Source organism: Quercus lobata, chromosome 7, assembly GCF_001633185.2.
Source record: "Quercus lobata isolate SW786 chromosome 7, ValleyOak3.0 Primary Assembly, whole genome shotgun sequence".
Taxonomy (NCBI): Eukaryota; Viridiplantae; Streptophyta; class Magnoliopsida; order Fagales; family Fagaceae; genus Quercus; species Quercus lobata.
In genome coordinates, this window is record NC_044910.1 from 11,950,806 (window position 1) to 11,974,750 (window position 23,945).

Sequence of the window (23,945 nt, forward strand, 5' to 3'; positions counted from 1 at the left end):
AAACTACAATTAACCTTCACTCTTGGAATTAAACCTATAAGGTACCTGCAATCGTATATGAGGAGAGAGTGAGTAGTGTTCATGCAGTATTACCTCGACATCCACACTATAAACACTCTAAATAGTTTTTTTTTTTTTTTCTTTTTTCTTTTTTGAGGTTAGACAAGCAGTTCTAAATAGCTTTTTCTTTTTCTGGTTTTGAGGGAAAGGTAAGTACATGATGAGGATAAAAGGAGAGCTTAAACCACACGGACATAAAGCCGACGGTTTAATACTTTTTCTTTGGGCGTAGCAGACGGTGCTTATGCTGACGGTCATAGTATCAGCTGACTCCGTGGTTGACGACTCAAATGCTGACGGTATAACAAAGGTGACGGAGGAAAATTGAGGCTGACGGACCGGGCACAAGTTTACTTGCTTTCCACGCTAGATAATATTTAAAGGATCCCCATAAGGAAAAGATCCCGTAAAATACGCTCAAAAGGACTCCTATAAGGAAAGGACTTCTACTCCAAGGTAAAGAGGTCAACCTTCTACTAGTATAAAAGCCCAAGCATCCTCACAAACTAGGTACGCATAATTTACCCTCTCTAGCACTCTAGAGCAGTGAGAATAGTTCTAACTTGACCTTCGGAGGGTGTTTGGCCGGTACCACACCGGTACTCTCTGCTAGGTTCTTCCTTTTCGTTGTGCAGGTGCCGTTTGATCGTACGAGGAACGTGTGACTCACTGGTGATACTATTTTCGGCTTCATCAGTTGGCGCCGTCTGTGGGAAACGTAGCACGTTCTCGCTTCCTAGACAAAAGAGTTACATGGTACTCACTCGCTCAATGGCGACTACCAACGACGCTCAAGAAGAAGAAGCCCCTACGACTGCTCTTGAAAGACAGGTGAGGACACTCGCCGCTGCCGTAGAGCGCCTCACCAAACAAAATCACGACCTAGAAGAGCAACTGAGACAGAAGAATGCAGCCCCCAACAACCAAGGAGCAGATCAAGAGGGAACTAGCGCCGACAGGAGAAATCAGGAAGGCCCCCAGGCCAGCAACGCCCCGAGCAAACCAGAACGGCAGAACACGAGCATCCCCTCCCTCGCAGAGATTGCTCCGCCACTTGTTATCGCGGAGATGCAGGCCATGAAGGAACAAATGGAGGTCATGATGAATGCTCTCAAGGGACGAGTATCAAGCGACCTGGACGACCTTGTCAACCGAACTGACTCGCCGTTCACCGCCACCGTCAACTCCTACCCTTTACCAAGCAAATTCCGCATGCCACAGATAGACAGTTATGACGGGGTCAAGGACCCGCTGGACCACCTGGAGACCTTCAAGACCCTAATGCACCTTCAAGGAGTAGCGGACGCCATCATGTGTAGGGCCTTCCCTACAACACTGAAGGGCTCAGCGAGAATTTGGTTCAGCCGACTGGCACCAAACTCCATCGGCACCTTCAAAGAGCTCAGCGCTCAGTTTACCGCACACTTCATTGGAGGCCATCGATACAAGAAGTCTACAGCGTGCTTGATGAGCATGAAACAGCGAGAAGATGAAACTTTAAGGGCTTACATCTCCCGCTTCAACAAAGAGGCACTCTCAGTCGACGAAGCCGACGATAAGATCCTTGTTGCGGCATTCACGAATGGCTTGAAGAAGGGAAAATTTTTGTTTTCCCTATACAAAAACGACCCTAAGACCATGTCGGAAGTGCTTTACCGCGCCACGAAGTATATGAACGCTGAAGATGCCCTATTAGCTCGGGAAGAAAAGCCCAGGAAAAGAGAACGACAAGAAGACAATCGGCAAGACCAAGGCCGCAAGAAGACAAGAACAGGAGACCGGAGGGAAGAAAGACGCCCTAGACCAATGGGGGGAAGGTTCACAAGCTTCACTCCGCTAACAGCCCCGGTGGATCAAGTCCTTATGCAAATCAAGGACGAAGAGGCTCTGACGTTCCCAGGAAAACTGAAAAGCGACCCCAACAAACGTTCCAGGGATAAGTATTGCCGTTTCCACCGCGACCACGGCCACGACACGGCTGATTGCTATGACCTCAAGCAGCAGATTGAGGCCCTTATCAGACAAGGAAAGCTGCAGAGATTCGTTAGCAAGGAGAGAGCGGATCCCCCCGCACAAGACCAGCACCCCCGACGGGACAATGAGCGACCGAGGCCTCCGATCGGGGATATCAGGATGATCGTAGGAGGAACGGCTGCCGCCGGGTCATCCAAGAAAGCCCGCAAGACCTATCTTCGGATGGTACAAAATGTTCAGCTGACGGGAGTCGTGCTGAAGATAGCACGGAGAGAAGGTCCCATAATCGGATTCTCAGAGGAAGACGCGCGACGCCTTCACCATCCACATGACGATGCGCTCGTCGTCAGCCTGCGTGTGGGGGACTACAACATGCACCGGGTGCTGGTCGACAATGGCAGTTCAGCGGATATTCTATACTATACAGCGTTCCAGCAGATGAGGATCGACAGAGAGCGGTTGATCCCAACCAACGCCCCGCTTGTTGGCTTCGGCGGGAGCCGGGTATTCCCATTAGGCGCAGTCACATTATCCGTCATTGTAGGCGACTACCCTCGACAAATAGCCAGGGACGTGACATTCTTGGTGGTCGATTGCTCATCAGCCTACAACGCTATCCTCGGGCGACCCACGCTCAACTCATGGAAAGCAGTAACCTCCACCTATCACCTAATGATCAAGTTCCCGACTGATTACGGAGTAGGCGAACTGCGCGGGAGTCAGATGGCCGCACGCGAATGCTACATAGCCATGATGGAAATGGAGGATCAGGTTCAGGCTTTAAGCATAGAAGAGCGCCAGACGGTAACAGAGCCGGTCGAGAAGTTGGAAGAGATACCCCTTGACAATTCCGATCCTAGTCGAACGACCAAAATTGGAACGCTCGCTAACACCACGATCCGTCAGGAGCTCGTAACCTTCCTCAGACGCAACCGGGACGTATTCGCGTGGGATCATGAAGATATGCCGGGAATAGATCCTTCAGTCATGGTGCATAGGTTGAACGTATCGCCCGCCTTTCCACCTATCAGACAGAAGAAAAGAGTGTTTGCCCCCGAGCGAGACCGAGCCATAGCAGAAGAAGTCAGAAAGTTACGGGAAGCAAGTTTTATTAGAGAAGTATACTATCCCGACTGGTTAGCAAATGTGGTGATGGTCAAGAAGGCGAGCGGGAAATGGCGGATGTGCGTGGACTTCACCGATCTCAATAAGGCCTGCCCCAAGGATAGCTACCCCCTCCCGAGGGTCGATATCCTAGTAGACTCCACGGCTCGACACCAGCTGCTGAGCTTTATGGACGCCTTCTCGGGGTACAACCAAATCCGAATGCATGAAGCCGACCAAGAGAAAACGTCGTTCGTAACCAGCCAAGGCCTCTTCTGTTACAAGGTGATGCCCTTCGGCCTAAAAAACGCAGGCGCAACGTACCAGAGACTCATGAACAAAATGTTCGCGCAGCAGATTGGGAGGAATGTCCAAGTCTATGTGGACGACATGTTGGTGAAAAGCCGAAAGGAGGAAGATCATCTAGGAGACCCCGTCAGCTTTATCCTTGGCAATTTGTGCCGCATCTGAAGACTCGGCAGGAATAGTGACGGCTGGCTGAGCCAAAATAACTCCGGCATCATTAAGCAAAGAGTCCAAACTAATAGGTCCGTCACCTTTGTCAGCAACAGTTTCACGAGCAGGAGTCATCGGCACGGAGGCGTCCATGGTAATTCCGGATAGATCCAACTCTGGATAAGCTGACGCTACCTGCCTCAGACAATCGTCGAAACCTGTGCCGTAATAATCAGCGCAGGAGTCAATAAATGACTGGGTTGTCTTGAATTTTTGGACCGCATCAGTCCCAGCCGTCTCTACTTGTGCACGTAAGGATGAAACCTCCTCCTCAAGCTTCTTCTGCTGACCCTCAGCCTCTCCCAACTTCTCCTTTACATCCTTCAGCTCTGAGTTTAAGAGACGGACGGCCTCCTTATATTGCGCTTGCTGATCCATCAGATTGGCGTTATGCCTCCTAACCCGAGAAACGACGCCTTCTTTGGCCACGCACCGGTCTTGAAGTGCTTTTACACGAACCAAGGCCTGAAGGAAGTACAACCGTCAGCCATAAAGCAAGGCAAACATTAAATTAATCAAAGTAAAAAGCATACCCGTGCTATGTCAAAGAAAGCTGACGCCCCCAGGTCTTCCGTCCCTAGCTGAGCACAAGGGTCAAGATCCGTCTGTTTTATGAGGGATTCTACCCCCTCAACAGCATAATCCTTGTGGGTCAGCAAGCAACGGGGTCCCTCAATGACGGGACCAGAAGAGGTCATCACTCCTTTCCCAGCACCGTGACCAGACTTGGGAGGCGACTTCGTGGAAGGCACATCCCCTGCACTGACAGCTACCTTCTTAGAAGGAGGATCGTCCTTTCCGTCAGCCTTCCTCTTAACTGAACTCTTCAAAGAGGAATGAGGGGTTGACGCTCCTTCTTTTCCCTTAACTTTCTCCTCCTCCTTCTTACGGGCAGCAGCAGCCCTCACCCTTTGCTTCGCAGCTTCCATCTCTACACAAAATAAATTGACGGATCAGTAATAGCCGACGAAAGAAATAAACCGACGGGTCATGTAAGGCTTCGACTTACGTTTACGAGAAAATTCTTCCAACTTCCGAGCTTCAACCGTCGGCTCTGGACCCCCACAATACAAATGGAGGGTGTCTAGGGTGATCAAGTCCCTACACTTCCGTTGCTCAAGCGATATGCCAAGTATCCGACGGATAAATTCCCTTTGTTCGTCAGATATCTCCGGGCGAGCACTAGCTGAAATAAAAGGGAATAGACGGTGTTAAAGGAGACGGACTCAAGAAAACTCCCTGATAAATGAAAAGAGACGGTAAGAAGAAAGACAAGGGGGCAACCTGACTCCCTAATATAGGCCCAAGTGTTATCAAAATAACCGCCAGGTAGTGTATCCCACTCACCTGGACGGCACACCCAATCCGTCCCTTTAACAAAGAAAAATCTATTCTTCCAATTTCTATTGGAGTCTGGCATATCAAACACTAATCTTAAGCTCTTCTCACGTGGAGCAAAATGGTAAGTCCCCTTGGCAGATACTTTATGCTGGGGTCTGTAGCAATAAAAGAACTCGTCTAGCGAAAGCTGACGGTTCCCCCCACTCAAGCGACCCCAAAGGATCTCAGCACCAATAAAAATCCTCCAGGCATTCGGAGCAATTTGGCTGACGGACAATCCCAAGAAATCCGCTAGACGGTGTAAAGCCGTCAGTGGTAATCTAAGGCCAGCAGCGAACATGGCATCGTACATCCCCACATCAGCAGTCCTCCCTGTATAACACTTCTCATTTTTTCTAGGGAGACGGATAGGAATGTGGTCTGGGATTTGGAAACGGGTACGCAACTCGTTAAAAACTCTGTTGCTCATCTTTGGAAGGAATTTATTGACGGCCCACTCCTCCGGGAGGATGAAGGGACGGTTACCTCCAGAACTCCCTGAAGTTCCATCACAGGACTCGTCGTCACCTTCATCCTCATTTCCGTCACTACTAACCTCGTTACCCTCGTCCCTACTCCCGTCACTATCCGACTCCTCGTCGCCTTCATCCCCGTTCCCGTCCACACAAATTTCCTCGTCTCTCCTCTCGACCTCAACCTCACTTAACACTTTATCCCTAACTTCCTCAACTTGGCCTTCTACATCAATACTAAGGGACTGGGCTGACGTTTCCTTTCCTGACGATTCAGAAAAGCCGTCGGACTCTTGACCTGAGCCAAAGAATTCGTCGTAGCCCGCTCCATCGAGGACTGACGACTGATCACTCGACGCGTCACTCGACATCTGACTACCTACAAGTGACGGATATGCTCTAAGTTCCTAGACTGACTTTGTTTTTTCAGGAAAAAATAAAAAAGGGAGAAAAAAGCGAAGAGAAGGAAAGAAGAACTTACAGGTGAAGCAGATCTTGAATGGATGGAACGACCTTGAAAGTGACGGTGTTGATAACAGCTGACGGATCAAATTGGAAGTAAGGGTGACGGATTCTCTCTTGAAAAACCAGCGAGGTTGAAATGATGAAATGAGTGAAGAGGCGTGGTATTTATACAAGAGAGAAAACGCACGGAAGACGAGGCGACGCCCGCGCCCAGAAACGAGGCCAACGAATGAATGCCACGTGACCTTGCATTTAATAGCTCGAAGATCGAGGAGTCGTTCATATTTGATTTTTCCCTAGTCATCTTCTAACTCCACATGCTGACGGTCTTATTCGTCGAACATGTAGAGTAGGGGGCAACTGATGAGGATAAAAGGAGAGCTTAAACCACACGGACATAAAGCCGACGGTTTAATACTTTTTCTTTGGGCGTAGCAGACGGTGCTTATGCTGACGGTCATAGTATCAGCTGACTTCGTGGTTGACGACTCAAATGCTGACGGTATAACAAAGGTGACGGAGGAAAATTGAGGCTGACGGACCGGGCACAAGTTTACTTGCTTTCCACGCTAGATAATATTTAAAGGATCCCCATAAGGAAAAGATCCCGTAAAATACGCTCAAAAGGACTCCTATAAGGAAAGGACTTCTACTCCAAGGAAAAGAGGTCAACCTTCTACTAGTATAAAAGCCCAAGCATCCTCACAAACTAAGGTACGCATAATTTACCCTCTCTAGCACTCTAGAGCAGTGAGAATAGTTCTAACTTGACCTTCGGAGGGTGTTTGGCCGGTACCACACCGGTACTCTCTGCTAGGTTCTTCCTTTTCGTTGTGCAGGTGCCGTTTGATCGTACGAGGAACGTGTGACTCACTGGTGATACTATTTTCGGCATCATCAGTACATTTATTGAAGAATAAAATCATTTTGAAATACAGCTTCCAAATCTAGTGGTAGCTAATATAGAATTCCAAGTTATATCAAAATTATTTTAATATCTAGGGCAGGCCCAAGACCCCACTATAATGTCAATATGTTTCTACCTCTAGTAAAAAATAGTCCATCATAAAAGGTCCAAAATTTTATGAAAAATTCATTCTATTAAATGGTTGTTCACTTTTTTTTTTCAAGAGTAATGCTAGGAATAATACAAAATTTATTATGATCTTACAAATTGACATATCACCAATCACAACAAAAAAAAAAAAAAAAAAAATCGGACATTCATTAATTAGGTTATTAAAGTTCATCAATCACAATAATTGTTACATCTTATTGTAAACATTTTATAGTAGTTGTAGCATTTTTCTTTTTCATTTTTAACAATGCCTCCAAAATATAAGACCAATATAAGCCCAACCTAATTGAAACCCTAATGGTCTGTTTGGAAGTTTAGAGAGGGAAGAGAGTAGAGGAGAGGAGAGTAGTGGGGAATGGTTCCCCTTCACCTTGTTTGAATGTTTTTAAAATTAGTAAGGGAGAAGGGAGTAATTAGTCCTTCCCTTTATTTGGATGTTTTAAAAATTAGGATGGAGAGGAGAGGAAATGATTAAAATAGACAAATTTACTCCTATTTGAAAATAGACTTGCAACATTGGTCTATTATTAATTTAGAAAGGGTAAATTGGGAAATTTATCTAGTCAATAATTTATTTACTCTACTCTCCCTCCAAATCTCTCTAATTTGGAGGAATTAAAAATGAGGGGTTAAAGGTGGTTGAAACCCTTCTAAACTCCTCTCCCCTTCCTTAAAAAACTTCCAAATAAGGTAATTGAATTACTCTCCCTCCCTCTACTCTACTCCTCCTCTTTTTTTAAACTTCCAAACAGGCCATAAACTATTTTCCAAAAAAATATAAATTACAAATATGTTAATAATCAATGATGATTAATCTCTCCTAATAGTTTAAGACTTCAATTTTTGAAAACTGATATCCTAAATGATAGATTGTCAACATTAATCATATAATCTCCTATAAAGCCACACACCAAACAATATCTATATTTCTCTTAACAACAAAATATAAAATTAAACACTTGGTTACAACTTTACTTAATGATGCATTGCCTTATATCCAAGAACTAAGATAAAATAAGCCTCTCTTTTTTAAAATAAAATAAATATTTTTATACTCTTTAGTTAAAATTTGAGGAGAATTTAAATGAGAAACGATAGGCTTAATTCGAAATTTTGTTTTTAATTTTAACATAAAATTTTATAAATATATTTTATTTCACAAGATAGTGCATGTTTTATTTGATGTGGAATAAAAAAAAATTTTATTTTCATTGTTAGTCACTTTAATATTTTCCATCAATCACTTATATTTTGACATATAAAATACCAAAATATAAACCAATATATTTGAAATCTTATAAATCAAAGGATAATGTTTAGTTACAAAATTGGTTGTAACCTAAGACTACAACTTTACTTAATAAAATAAAAATTACTACATATTTTGAAATTTTAACCGTTGAATTGCATATTCTTTACACTCATAATACACATGTCAAATTTTGTGTCAATCAGATATTATTTACTATATAATCTATAAGCTTATATTTTATGCATAATTTTAAACTACAAAAATTTGCAATTTAAACAACTTATTAATAACATAGTTATTAATCTTTAATTTTCTAGAAATTTTGTAAGTATAGAGAATATAAAAAAAAGATATAATCCAATGGTGAATTTGTCAAAATTCACTTCTAATAAAAGGATATTAAGTAAGGTTGTAGTTTACAGTTACAATCAATTTTATAGCTAATCTTATTCTAAATCAAATTGCCACTAAAATTCATGGGTCAAAATGGTAATTTACCAAGGAAAAAAAAAAATGATGAAACAGACACTTGTTAAACAACCACACTGTGATAGGAGGCTGCACGGGATACTAGTGGAGTGCTCCACACCCGACCAAAGTTCAAAGTGATAAACATAAAATACGTAAACAGAAGAGTTCAGTTTTGTCCTTTTTTGAGTTATTTTGTCAGACTTTTGAGTTATAATCTAACCCAACCACCTCCATGGCTTCATCCTCTAGAGTGTTTTGCTTTTTCTTTTTATTTTTTATTTTTTTCATAGTAAAAAATAAAAAAACAAAAACTTTGAGTTAATCTAACCCAACCCATCGCCGTACTCAGATTTGGAACCCGCTTTGATGATCTGGGGGACACGACACTTGAAGATCGGCTTGTGAAAAACCTGTGGGATGGTCGATTTGGTCGCCCTTCTATCAGTGTAAGTCTTGCAAATTCTTAAAAATTTGATATTTTTTTAAGTTTCATGTATTATTCTTGTGAAATAGACTGAATCATGTGAAACGCCGGTGTTATTTGTTGTTTCTCTAGATCTGTTTTGGTTTTTCAGTGTGGATCTGCTATGATGTTTTATCATTGAGCCTCTCTGAACCCTCATATGTATATGTTTTTATTTTTCCAGAAAGCAGGATATTACTATATTTAATCAGTTAGTCTTTATTTTGGTCATTTATTATTATTTGTTTTTCAATTTGTAAACTGTGAACTATTCTTTTAAATCAGAATTAACATTCTTTGAACATTTTAGATCAGATTTTTTAGTCAAATGATTAAACATTGTACAGTTAAATTATAACAACTGTTTTTAAAATTAAGAAAATTTAATCAAATTGTAAATAATAAACGTTACTTTACGTGCCTAAACATATCCAAGTCAATATAAGCAAAGAAACTTGACAAATGCAATAAGGATCTCTAAATGTTACTTATTAAGAAGATCTCAAACTGTTAACCACAAAATACACAATTTTAACTTCGAAAAATGAATGAATAAAAACAGTGTCCAAAATATATATGTGTATATATATATAAAATAAAGAAGGTCTTTAATATATATAAAATAAAGAAGGTTTTATTAAAGAGATTTAATTATGTATTTTTAGGAACATATATCTTGAACATGCTTTGGTTAATGTATGATGATGCATTAGTAATGTACTTAAACGTATCTATTTTTGGGAGCATATATCTTTAATATGTTTTTGTGTAAGTGAAATAAGAGGTAAAAATGATGATGCAGTCATTTAGATAAAATTAATATATAATTATTATTTTTTTAATAAAAAATATTGGAGGATGGGTGAGAGAGGATTTTTAAAACCCAAGCCCCCCTCCCCCCCAACCATCCTTGCTTTCGCTGCAAGTTATTTGCTACTTTTTAAATACAGTTTTTGGTTGTATTTTTTTTTATAACCTGGTTGTAGGTTGATATTGCTGTAGGCTAGGAATTTTAGGTTTTTGATTAAAACAAAAGAAAAGATCACAAGCTCTCTTCCCCCCCTTCCCTCCCCCCTTCTCTTCTTTCAGACTCCCCTAAAAAATGTATGTATGTAATGTGGTTTATTTTTTTTTTAACATGAGCAAGAACTTTTATCTAAACCAGAAAAGCAGGGATAAATAGGCTACTAGCACAGCCGCAAACAACCAACCACATTATACCAAGTCTAACTCACCTCCTACCACAAAACCAAAAACAGTTTTAACACAAGACATGTACAACAAAGCCAAGCAAAAACTACAACAAACAGCAAGCTGCCACCTAGATCAGATGATGCCCCTAAATACAAAAAATGGGCTGTTCCAGATAGAGGAAATGACACTATGTTAAGAGTGTTAGGGGTGTTTTTTAGTGCTGCTAATCGTGGGACATGCTTCCATAGACCTATCCACCAACAATACCCTCCTCATTGAGCAAAGAACCAGTGGGCTCCTGCAGTCTACAGAGCTCTACCTTCTCTCCCATCAACAGGAGGATCCTCACCCTGATCAGTCCTGAAAGAAGTGGCCAATCTCTTCTGATTTCTCCTCCACCTGGGAGAGGGGCACTTCACTACTGTAATCCTCACCTATAGTGGGCTCGGGCTCGGGCTCGGGCTCAGGCTCAACCATTGGGCCTTTCCCCTTATCTAAGCGTGAAGCATGGCTGCTACTTCCATTTCCTAGAGCCATGACTAAATCTGCACCAAAAGCTAGGTAGAAAAAATTGTCAGTGATCAAGAATAATACACCAAATTACGTGCTTGCAAAAACTATCTCATTCAAAACAAAAATTTTCAAGATTTAGTTTTGTCTAATCAACAAGAACTTGATTGTCCTAAATTGAAATCTACCCTCAGATTTTAAATCAATAAGGAATTGATCTTGAAACCTTCATATTTTTTTAGATTTAATTAGGTCTAATTAACAAGGATATGGTTGTCCTAAATTGAAATCTACCCCTCATTTGCTAATCAATGAGGAATTAATCTCTAAACCTTTACATTTTTCCAAATTGAATTAGGTTTAATCAACAAGGATTTGTATGTCCTAAGTTAAAAGCTACCCATCAATTTTATAATCAATGAGGAATCGATCTTAAAACCTTAACATTTTTCCAGATTTAAGTAGGACTAACCAACAAGGATTTGGTTGTCCTAAAACTTCTTCAAAAACTATACGATTATCAATTCTAGAAAACATTTTTATAAAAAATAAGGAATTTGCCTTTGAAAAGTATATTTTCAAAACCATGGAATTTTTCCCCCTAGAAACACCTTATGAGATTCCATGGAGTTTTCACTTTTGACAACTTTCTTCCTTTTAAACTTCTCACCACTCTGAGCATAGTTCTCCAAAATCCCTTAAATTTTCGTCCCTTCGATAAATGAAGTTTTTTCTACCAAAATCCATGGAATTTTTCTTACCCTTTGATAAGAAAATTCTTTTTTTCAAAACTCCATGGAACTTTTCCCTTTATTTTTTATAGATAATTTCTCTATTCCAAAATATATATAAAATTTCTTGTTTAATAGAAAGAGCTACTCCAGAAGCTTTGAGAACCAAGAAAGAACTATTCTATAACTAAAGATGTTTTTTCTTACTTCTCTTTTTGCTTGGCTGCCTTCATTGGGTTTTTTTTTTTTTTTTTCATCTCTTTTAGATTTCATTGATCATTGTGCTCTACACCATGATTGATGGTCTCTAGTATATGTCCTGTATACATTGTTTTTTTTTTCAATAAATTACGTTATTTATCAAAATAAATAAATAAATAAATAAATAAATAAATAAATAAAGCTCCAAAATTGGTTTTCCTTGAATAAACCCCAAAACAAGTTTAAAAAATAACTCCTTTTAATAAATATCCAATTCCGAATTCCCTAAAAGACACGTTTTCACTTTCATCTTGAAATTCACTCCCCCCCCCCCCCAAAAAAAAAAAAAACCTACTTTTTCAAAATGCTATTAAAAAAGTAGTGCTTTGTCCATGGCTTAAATCAATTGAGACCATGGAGTCCAAATCAAACCAACAAGCTCCCTTTTCCCAAATTTAGTCGCTGTGTTGACAAAGAAGCTTCTACAGATACCTCCTTATCAATGGCAATACCATACAGCCTTGTTTTTGAGGATTTGGATAGTTCTGGTGATCAGATGCTTGCTTCTTTTAGTGGAACTCTTTTTGATTGGTCTCAGGCATGGGGACTCACGACTAGTGATTCTCTCCCTTCTTTTCTTAGCTCTCTTTCTCTTTGTAATTAATATGTTGATTGTTTTTTTTTTTTTTTTCTCTGTTTTCTTCTTCTTGTATTTTCTAGGTTTGCTCTATGTTTTTCATGCATAGAGTAGCCTTTCGTATATATAACATTATTACTTATAAAAAAAGAAGAAGAAGAAGATGGGTGTCATGGGGTACTTAACACCTTCCCCATATGTAACCGAGCTTTGGAATTCATGATCTTTCGTTCAAGACATTATTTTTTTTTATCTTAGTTTAGGCTAGGATAGTGTTGTTAAAAGCGCGCTTTAAGTGTGCTTAAGCTCAAAGCTCGAAGCCCCAAGGCTCCAGTGCTTTTTGCCTCAAAAGCTAAGCTCATTCAAAGAAGCACGCTTTAGGCGCGCTTTTTCAAAAAGCTCAAAGCGCGCTTTTTGGAGCTTTTTTATATTTTTCAAAAAAGAAAAACCAAAACTGAATTAAAGCTATAAGATCTTGACATTATTGATATAAACGATTGATTTTGTATATTTTTAGTGTAAATTACTTATCAAAAAAAAAAAAATATTTTGAGTATAACTTGTCCTAAAACCCAACCCACAACCTCCCAGATCTTCTCTATTTTTATTTTTTCTCCTTAAAACAGTAACCCAACTAGATCCTTGGTACCAATTACCATGTTGCAATGTCCTCATATTCTTAGCTCATTCATGGAAAAAAAAAAAACGTATGATATAATATATGTGGTAATTGTTTAGTAACTTTAGTGGTTGATTTTGAACATAGCAAACTAATTCTTCCAGAGTTATAGTCATTAAGTGATTAAATTATTAACTAATATTACTCCCTCCGTCCCACTTTGTTTGTCCTCTATTCCATTTTGAGATGTCCCAAAATATTGTCCTGTTTCTAAAAATAAAAGTTATTAGTTTACTAATGTTCCTATTATACCCCTAAGCCTCATTAAGAATAACTCCTTTTAAAAAAAGCTAATAAATTTATTTAAGGGTAGTTTTGTAAACTTATATATTTTTATAAGGCAGACAAAACAATAAATGATGTTCTCTTAAAATGTTTGACTTTTCAAACAGGACAAACAAAGTGGGACGGAGGGAGTACTAATTAGTCATAGGGCATTATAGATATAGGAGATTTAAGAAAGGATATTACATGGAAGTACTGATATCTAGCTTATCCAAAAAAATAAAATGACTTGACTAGCAATTTTTGTGTTAAAATTGCAAAAGTAGGGCATATCTAAAAGTTATATGAATTATATAAAAAATTTTATTTCAATTTATATGATAATTTGATCATTTGATTGTTGCATTTCTCATTAATAATAATTTTTAAAATATTAAAATTATTTTTTAAAAATGTGCGCTTCACTTCAATTAGGCGCATGCTTGTGCTTTGCGCTTTGCGCCTAGGCTCCAAGAGCCCTTTGCGCTTAAGTGCGCCCCTCGCTTTTAACAACACTGGGCTAGGAACCCTTAGGATTCCCTTAGCTTACTAGGAAATCAAATCAATTAGAAATAGGTGGCAAATCACACTTTTAAAAACTCAATGGTTGATGGTGACTTCCTTAAAATTGTAAAAGGATGAGAAGATGCACTCTTACACACATTGCTCTCACTAACACAAAAGTCAAAACTGTATCCAAGACTTCAAAGCGGTGGGAGTTGGTTCCGAAATACGGTGTTGACAGTTCCATCACTGCAATTACAGCCTAGGTCTTTGTGATTGTTGAGACTTCTCCCCCCTCCCATGAGCTTGAGTCAGCACCACAAGTATGCCCACCAGCCAAAGCATAACACTCAAGCCTCATTAAGATGTTGAGAGGTTTGGGCTTTGGTTTTGTGTGCTATGCACTTATGAGTGGAATTCCTAGAGCCTTCAAGGAGTTGGGCTTCATCAGTCCCAATAGATCCATCCACAAGTCTACCATGGCCTTTAGCTGTTTAGCAACCCAGCGAGACTTAACTCCGGTTTTATGGTTCAGTCTATATGACTTTGTGTTTCTCATTGGGTGCTTTAGAAATTCTTAAGGCAGTGTGGGCTAGGGTCCAATAAATACTGAAAATTCAAGTGGGTCTGCCTAATTCAGAAGTGGCAGATTCAAATGTTTGACTTGTGCTCATTTGACTTAAAAGCAAATCACCCAAATATCTCCTTCCTACTCAATGTATCTCCAGGGTTGGAAAACTGCTGTACATCCTGCTGATTATTCCCATGGCCATTGTGCCATATTCTTTCCAAATCAAATCACTCCTTTCATCGGTGACTGGCCCAGTCAGACCGTTGCCAGCACTGTTTTCCACCTCCATTGCCGATAAATTTTCAACCAGAAAAAGCTATGCAAATTGACTCTAAACATCATCCATCCTCCTCTATTGATTCTTTCCAGTATTCTTATGCAACCTCTCCGCAACCACTATGATACTCTGAGATCTCCACATAGTACCTACTTATCAAAAAAACGATTTCCTCATAGTACCCACCCTTATTCAATCTACTATGAGTCCTCACATCTTTGTAGTTATCGTGAAAAACTTTGAAAGGTTCCTTCCTGTGAAAACATCATCGCATCTTTACAAAGCAAGCAAGAATGCAGTCCAAAGCCTTGCATCCAACCCAAATCGATCCTTTAAAGTTCCCGTCTCTCCTGAATTGAATACTGATCCGTTCCTCCACCCTTGTTTTGTTGCACTAGGTTGTGCTGTAGTGGATGTTTTAGATGTTTGGGTGGTTTGGGTGGCTCAAGCTGTTGCTGTGAAGGATGTTTCAGTTTGTGCTCAACAGATTAGATTGTTGAGCTAGTTTGGGTGGCTATGGGAATATAAGCTGTTGGAGATCTGGCGTATGGGTATGAAATTGATCAGGTGTAGGCCACGAGAAAAAAAGGAGGTGGTTGGAAAAAAACACGGTTTTCGATAACTAAAAGGTGTCAATGTTGGGAAATGGTGTGGTATTTGTAGTGATAGTGGTGGCGGTGGTCGAAATGATGGTGTTGGGGGTAGAGGTGGTGGCGGTAGTGGTAGGTTATTTATATTAGAGCTGTCCTACTTCTCCCTCCCCCCAACCCCCACCCAAAAACCAACTGAATTTGCTTGATCATTGGCCTAGGAAAATTTGAGGAATTTGTCAACGTGTGTTTGTGGTGGGTTTAGGGTTATGAATGAAGAAGAATTAAAAAGAAATTTAGGGTGTTTGGGGGGCTGTATGAACAATACCCGTGAACAGTTAGGAGTAGGTGCTTGCTGCTTGTCAAAGCCGTAGTTTGCTATCTACTAAACAGACCTGTGAAACTACCTACTAAATGCGCCTTCAATGTCTGCCCGGCCCTTATCTTTAATCTTAAGTAAAGCGAAGTCAAATCAATGAGCGAACAGCCCAAAGAAAGAAGAGAAAAGGAGGAAGGAAAGAAACCACAAAGGCCAACATGCCTCTATGCTCAAAACACTCAATTTTAGTAATCAATTCCATCTCCTTTGAATACATTAATAATAGGACTCTTGCTAGTATTGGGACTCTGGTACTCCTAGATTCACTAGTACACTAAAACCTAATAAAATAATAACTTGGACCCACATAAAATAAACATAAGATACTTATGGCCTGTTTGGTTCCTCCTAATGTTGTTTTCAGTTTTCATTTCTAAAACTCTGTTTTCTGCTTTCATTCTCAAGAGTCAAAACTTGTTTTCCCAACTAAAAAATCAAGTTTAATTGTTTGGCACCAATTTTCTGGTCTATCTTTTTTCTTTTTTTCTTTTTTCTCCCCATTTAAAAACGTAAAAACAAACCAATGGTTTTGTCTCTTCTTCCCACTATTTAAACCCACACGCGCGCGCGTACACACGGAGACAACCTATCAGAAAAATAGAGAACCGCAAAGCAAACCCAAAACCATCTTAATCTTGCCCATTTCACGGACCTGAAACCCATCTTGCGCAATATCAGCCTCAGTGAGCATCAATTTTGCAGAGGTGACTGAAGCAGACCCAAAACCCACAAATTTCTTCCGTTGCCACAACACAAATTTTCCTTTTTGCTGCCCCAACAGTCTCAAATTTGAGAAATTTTGTCCAGATTTTGTTTCGGTTCCTTGCAGCTCTCTCTCTCTCTCTCTCTCTCTCTCAAATCTTATGTGTTTTATTTATAAGGGTTGGGGTTTTGTTGGATTAATCTGAATTCCATTTTTTGTCTGTTTAATTGGAATGATTTTGCAGATTTTGTTTCATTGATGAGGTGAGAATCTGAAATTGTGAGAAGAAAATGAGATTTGGAAGCTCAAAGAGAGAGCTCTGTTACGTTGCTTTTGTGGTGGGGGGGGGGGGGGAGAGAGAGAGAGAGAGAGAGGGAGAGGTTTTTAACACCAAAAATTTGTTTTCATTTTCTGTTCTCAAACATGTATTTTTGGATCTTCTTCTTGAAAACAGAGAACAAAAAATGAAACCGAACATGTGTTAGGTGGTGGGGCCCACAGGAAATGAAAACTGAAAACAAGGTTTCAGGAGAACCAAACAGGCTCTTACATCTCCTAGAAGACTCTAGACTCAATGAAATTACCAAAATAACCTTACTAGAGTTGCTGAAATTACAAATATGCCCCTGAATATAAAATTGTCTATAACTAATCAAATAAAAACCCAAATAAAAAACTGTTTTAACCCTAAAAGGCCCAACCTTTACCTTTTTTTTTTATGGGTAAAAATAATTCTATTGAAACAAGACAACCTCATTAAATAGTCACGAAGTAGCCTAAAGAAATATGAAAGGAAAACTATCTACTTATGGATAAAATCTATGAAAGAATTAATAGTTACCATCTGTGAGACCCGACACCCACTCATAAAGAGAACTGACTAAGGATGCTTGCAATTGTTTGTGTTGATGTGTGTTCCACATCTTCAAAGATCCGCCGATTTCTTTCCCTCCATATAGTCCACATCAAACATGAAGGAGTAAGATTCTAGATTGCTGAGAGGGAGGGAGAGGTTTTTAACACCAAAAATTTGTTTTCATTTTCTGTTCTCAAACATGTATTTTTGGATCTTCTTCTTGAAAACAATGAACAAAGAATGAAACTGAACGTGTGTTAGGTGGTGGGGCCCACAGGAAATGAAAACTGAAAACAAGGTTTCAGGAGAACCAAACAGGCTCTTACATCTCCTAGAAGACTCTATACTCAATGAAATTACCAAAATAACCTTACTAGAATTGCTGAAATTACAACTATGCCCCTGAATATAAAATTGTCTGTAACTAATCAAATAAAAACCCAAATAAAAAACTGTTTTAACCCTAAAAGGCCAAACCTTTACCTTTTTCTGATGGGTAAAAATAATTCTATTGAAACAAGACAACCTCGTTAAATAGTCACGAAGTAGCCTAAAGAAATACGAAAGGAAAACTATTTACTTATGGATCAAATCTATGAAAGAATTAATAGTTACCATCTGTGAGACCGGACACCCACTCATAAAGAGAACTGACTAAGGATGCTTGCAATTGTGTTGATGTGCATTCCAATTCTTCAAAGGTCCGCCGATTTCTTTCCCTCCATCTAGTCCACATCAAACATGAAGGAGTAAGATTCTAGATTGCCAAATTAGGTCCCTTACTCCGCCACTCACATAATAAATCAAGAACCTTCTCCAGTAGTACCCACTGAACCTCATCAAACATCTTGAATATCAAACTCCACAACTCAGAGGCCACATTATGATGAATCAAGACGTGAAACTTCACTTGGAATTGACACATGGACCCTATAATGTAACTCTTGAAGAGCCAAATTTGCAAATGAATAGCATGTTAATCTTCCATGGCTGCATCAAGAATATTTCGGGATTGGTCCATGTTTCATAACTAACAGCCATCCAGTCTGTTCCTTGGACCTGGCTTTAGAGTTGGCTCACTTGACCTTCCTTGGGCCATGAGGCCCCCATGTAATTATTAGTGTTTTTATTTGATTTTAAATTTAGAATGGGCCTATTACATTTCCTAAATTTACCCTGCCAATCACACTTTTGTCCTCCTGCAATCCTAGTTCCTAATTTACTACCACATGATCTCTGCCCATTGTAATAACCACGCCCCACTGCTCTCCTAATCCTCCCTGCTTTAAAAACTTCAATTTTTGATCTCCAATGTAGAGGAATTGTGACCAAGTTAGTGCTATGAACTCTTGTCGTCCCCTTCGATATTTTCCTTCTGGTACATGGTTACTCCTAGGCAAGAACCTCTATGGAATTTCAACAATTCCCAAATACCAACCTCCCTTGTTCTCATGGTGATCTACATGGACAGCTTAGACATGGCAAAACGTGCGGGTCGGGTCGGGTCGGGTCGGGTCAATCGGGTCACGGGTCACGGGTCACGGGTCAAAAACGGGTCATTTTAAGCGGGTTGAAATCGGGTTCGGGTCAATCGGGTTGCGGGTCGGGTCGGGTTGGGTCGGGTTGACCCGTATTTTTCACATGAAATTTTTTTTTTTTTTTTTATTTTTTTTATAAAGAAAACAATATGTATTTGCCATTTGGATAGTTATGCAACATATTACTTGATGTAAAATGCATTATTTTGAATTCACTACTTATATCAAGAATAAACTCAGTTAAACTTATTAATATTTATTCAATAATTTTAAAATTATACAAATCCTAACATTGCTATCTAAAACAAAACAACACAAAGATAAGTAAAACAAATATACAAGTTTTATTTTTACACAATATCAACATTCCAAAAAAAAAAATTACAAATGACTTATTGGATAACTCATTTGATAAAGAATAAAAACATATAAGAAAGTTACAATTTTAAAAATTAATTTTATAATCTATTATCAATTGTGGTTGACACTCTATTTCAATTTGAGATATACATTAAAGTTTGATTGCTTACTTATTTATACCTAATCTCTTTTATGAAGATCATATCATTGTTAAGCAGCATACACTCTAGGAAATATCATAATTTATTTTGAAAAGCTGTTTATTTTGAACATAAATTGTTAAAAAATAGATCTAAGCATTCATAATTTATGCTAATTTGATACTTTGGCTTTACTATTTTCACACTTGTGAATGTGTCTCACACATATTTACAATTTTAAATATATTTTTAACTTTACTGTAACCATATTATCTTGGCATATACTTTGCTATTTGATATATAAAACTTTTTACTCATTACAGAATACTCAACCATTTATTTTTCAATTAATTTGTATGCAGTTATGTAAATGTATCAATTGTTTCCTTAAAACTCACAATAAACAATTAAATCAATATTGTCTTAATTTCACTATTTTTTTTTTTTTACCAAAAAAAAAAAGTTTTTAAAAAATGGTTTGGGTTCGGGTTCGGGTCGGGTTAACCCGTCAAAAAAAAACACGGGTCGGGTCACGGGTCAACCCGTTTTTGTTTCGGGTCAAAAAATCGGGTTCGGGTCGGGTCAGGTCAGAAAATTCTGACCCGTTTTGCCATGTCTAGGTCAAGTCCATTGAAGCAAAATTCAAATGTTTTCATGTTGGTAAAAGTATTCTTTAAGTGCAAAGCATAAAGCACCAAGGCTCCAATGCTTTTTGCCTCTATAGCAAGGCACATTCAAAGAAGCGCACTTTTCTATAATTTCCCAAAAAATAAACCAAAACAGAATCAAGCTATAGGATCTTAACACTATTGATTTAACCATTGATTTGGTATATACAATTCAATGCTATGGTGTTCTGATATACACTTTCCTACCCCTACAACTTTACAAATTCTATAAGACCCATTTGGGACTGCAATCGCTCCACAGTACCGTTAATATTATATTTACTAATTCTTATAGACTTATACTGGTTAACTAATTTTTTTTATAGATAAAAGATAGAAACTAATTGAATTATGAACTAATATTAGTCATTAGTCATAGGGCATTATGGCTACCGGTTATTCAAGAAAGGATAATGCATGGAAGTGCTCATATCTAGCTGATCCAAAAAACAAATTTGACTAGACTTGCAATTTTTGTGGTAAAATTGGAAAGGGGGAGGGGCTTATAGAATGTTATTTGAATTATGTAAAATGCCTTTTTTTAATTTATATGATTATCTGATCACTTGATTATTGTATGATCATTAATACTTTTTTTCAATTTTTTTATATAAAAATGTGTGCTTCACTTGAAGGAGGCATGTGCTTGCGATTTTACACTAAGGCTCCAAAGGCCTTTGCACTGAAGTGCGCCCCATGCTTTTACCAACACTGTTGCTATGTACAAATCTGTTGCTTCTTTATGCTGCCAACTTTTTCCGTTTCAATTGGATGTATTGTCATGGTACATTTTAAAATTCACCAAAATAATAAGTATGGTCCTCTATAAGTTGAAGTATCTATTGGCTGGAGCAGCAAGTCATTTGTGTAGGCTCTGTAAAAGAATTTAAAGTTGAATGTGCTAAAGTTTTGTCATTAAAGATCTGCAATCTCTCAACATTTCTTCAATATATAGTATGAGCTGTTACCACTACATTTCTCTTAAAGGAATATATTGGAAGCTGTTCATCGAGTGTTTTTCGCATAGTTTTTGTATGTATAAACAAGTATTTTGTTTGATACTAAACTATCATACACTCTGCACGAGGCTTTTGCAGAATCCAGGATTGGTAGTTATAGGCAGCCTTATTCCCAAATTTTGGAGATGCTGACAAACACTTAAACCTACAACTCATTGCTTGGTCAGAGGGCACATGTCATCTCTCTAAGGTCTGACGTTTGTGTTTTTTTTAATGCTATGTTTTTAAATTCTTAGTGCTGCTGATTTTTTATTTTTTTTTTATTTTTTATTTTTCATTTCCTAATTAAAATTTAAGATAAATCATAGATTTGATGTTTATTATTGTTTTTGAAATATAAATACTTACTCCGAGATAAAATCTCTGACATAGATTGTGGTCTTACAGCCATGACCTCATGACCGTGAACTGTGGCATGGTTGACAAGATTGAGATATTCAAATAGCTTCTCATGTAGAACTGATTCTTCCTGTCAGACAAACAAAGTTTACAATGGTGAGTGAATCAAAATTTTACAACTTTTAAGAATGATTGCGGTGCATATAGCACACAAGTATGGATGGAAGTAGAACAGTAGGTTCCCAAAAAATTTCACAATCGTTTGAGGTCACAAGTTATTAATGGTGTATAATAAAATAGTATCAATGGTGGGCCCATATAAGACTCAATAATAACCTACCAACTTAGTAGTTGTGACAGAGATCTTCTTCGAACTTAACGCACAAGTGACAAATAGATGGAATAGCAGAAAATAGCATCTTTATAGCCTGCATATTCTTGCCTTAAAACTCAACTATTTGGCACCTCATGGTGTGTCCATAATATCCAAGATTCAAATCCTTCTCTCCTATTGTAACTATTGGATTAAAAATAAAAACCTAGCAGTTTTGAAATTAATTGTGAAAATTGTAATGTCTGTAGCATGTCTTGAAACAATAAAAAATAGCATGGGGAATTTAATGCATAGCATTACATCACATTACTAAAAGCATCTTGACCATACAAACACTATTATGGATCAAGCTTTAGGATAAGTAGAGTATCATCTTTCAATAGAAAATTAGGGCTGAAACTTGATTGGAGCAATGAATTCAAATGGCATATGCAGTTGAAGGTGACAGCCCCAAGTACACAATTCTGTTTCGGTTGGGTTTATACACCCATGTATCTCCTGATGTAAAGGTTGCAGCAGTGGTTTGTTTTGTTCAAAATTTTGTAATTAGCAACAACGATTCATCTGGGTGGTATTCTAATGGAAGTTAAGAGCCTAGAGGTATCATCCACCTACGTTTCCATGTATTTGGGATTTTCAGGGTCATAACCAATCAAAGTACAAGTTCAAGACACAAAATGTGTATGCTAATTGAGAGCTCTTTTACATCATACATGTCTGTCTAAGAATATATTAACATTCTTTCCTTTTGAGTTGAAAAGGTCAAGAAAGAATGATCACAAGATGTCTATTCTTGAAGGAAATAGCCTTGGCATATTTCTACAAATAAGTGGGCAACACGTGGTTCCACTTTATGAAAGTTTCTCCCAAAAAAAAAAAAAAACCAAGAAAATAAACAAACGTTATTAAGGTAATAATAAACTTATTTGTGGGTCTTACATGCAACTTTTGTTCCCAATTAACGGCAAAAACAAATAGATAGTGATGTCAATTGTTTCCATTGATTGCTTCTTGTGAATGGCTCTAGGGTTAACTCTATGGCAAGGAAGAGTGAAGGACAGCCCAATTGTGTGGTTTCAATGTTTTATCATTTGTCTTTGTATCCAACAAATATGTTTTGGTGATTTTTGTTGCCAATGTCTTTTTTTTTTTTTTTTTTCAATGATTTTATCCATGTAGGAATTTAAACCTATATGCATGTTATAAATTGCATGCTATCTTGCAAAGACTTGACAAGGAAAAAAAAAAATGTATATTATACAAGCTAAAAGGTTAAATTACTCACTCTCACAACATGCACAACAAAAAGGGCATGGCCAATGAACAAAGCATCTAAGCTGGTTGGCCTGTGCAGAACAAAAGATAATAAGAATAGTATGAAAAGAAAAGGCAGTATCTGGTCGAAACTGAGAGGAATTTTAAAAATACATTTGTAGTGGCATTATTTACCTTTCTCCAAAGAAAAAGGTCTGATTCCGAAGCAATGTTGATAAACCTTTGTAAGAGAGAGATATTACCTCGCAGATCTGATCATCAATTTATTCAAAAGTATAAATGGCACATATGGTATTGGCACAGCCATAACGATCATGAGGTAACAAAAAGTCTTAAAACTTAAAATACAATATTTGGTAAGATTCCAAGTTGGTTAGGTTGGATCCAGATTAACCTGATCTCAACCCTAAATTCATTCAATGTTTTCCGAAGTTCTATACTGTGTTTAATAATCCCACTTCGCAATTTTGTAATCAACTGAGTTGGTTCAATCAATTCAAGAAGTGAACTCTTAATACAGAAGGTAAATATTCAGAACTATTTAAATCATCTTTTAAGAAATACTTTAGAATTTGCAAATTGTTCAATGTATCAGTTAGTATCACTATATCGGAGTTTGTTTGGGTCACAAAATAGTCAACCCCATAAATTTTACAACAAAAGCTTGCTCGATAGATCTTGATATGGAGAAGGTGAGTTTCAACTTGGCCAAATTGCCCAAATAGCAATCTAATAAATTGGGAGCAAACCTCTTGCATGCCACACGCTTCTTTGTCTCTTATCTCTGTTCTTTGGTCCATTTCGAAGGTCAAAGCACTTGACAACGAACTACAAATGAGATTTGTTCCCAATTCTAGATCTTCTAGATCTTCATCAGAGAGCTTGAGTCCACGATCCAAATCTATTGCACCCAATTTATGATGATGAGCAACATACCATA

The 23,945-nt window shown here is 38.2% G+C and overlaps 1 protein-coding gene and 1 long non-coding RNA gene across 2 annotated transcripts; one reads left to right on the forward strand and one right to left on the reverse strand.

Annotated features, from left to right (window-relative positions):
* Positions 1-3,561: 3,561 nt before the first annotated feature.
* LOC115954330 lies at positions 3,562-4,511 on the reverse strand. Its single transcript, XM_031072256.1, has 2 exons — positions 4,188-4,511; positions 3,562-4,119 (listed from the first exon to the last, which is right to left on the reverse strand). The coding sequence occupies exons 1-2, from the start codon at positions 4,350-4,352 to the stop codon at positions 3,562-3,564; spliced, it is 723 nt and encodes a 240-aa protein (XP_030928116.1). The 5' UTR covers positions 4,353-4,511.
* Positions 4,512-8,968: 4,457 nt separating this feature from the next.
* Positions 8,969-22,613, forward strand: LOC115953750. The gene is made up of 3 exons (XR_004083781.1): positions 8,969-9,219; positions 21,136-21,247; positions 21,445-22,613. It is a non-coding gene; the product is annotated as an uncharacterized LOC115953750 (long non-coding RNA).
* The last annotated feature ends 1,332 nt before the right edge of the window (positions 22,614-23,945 follow it).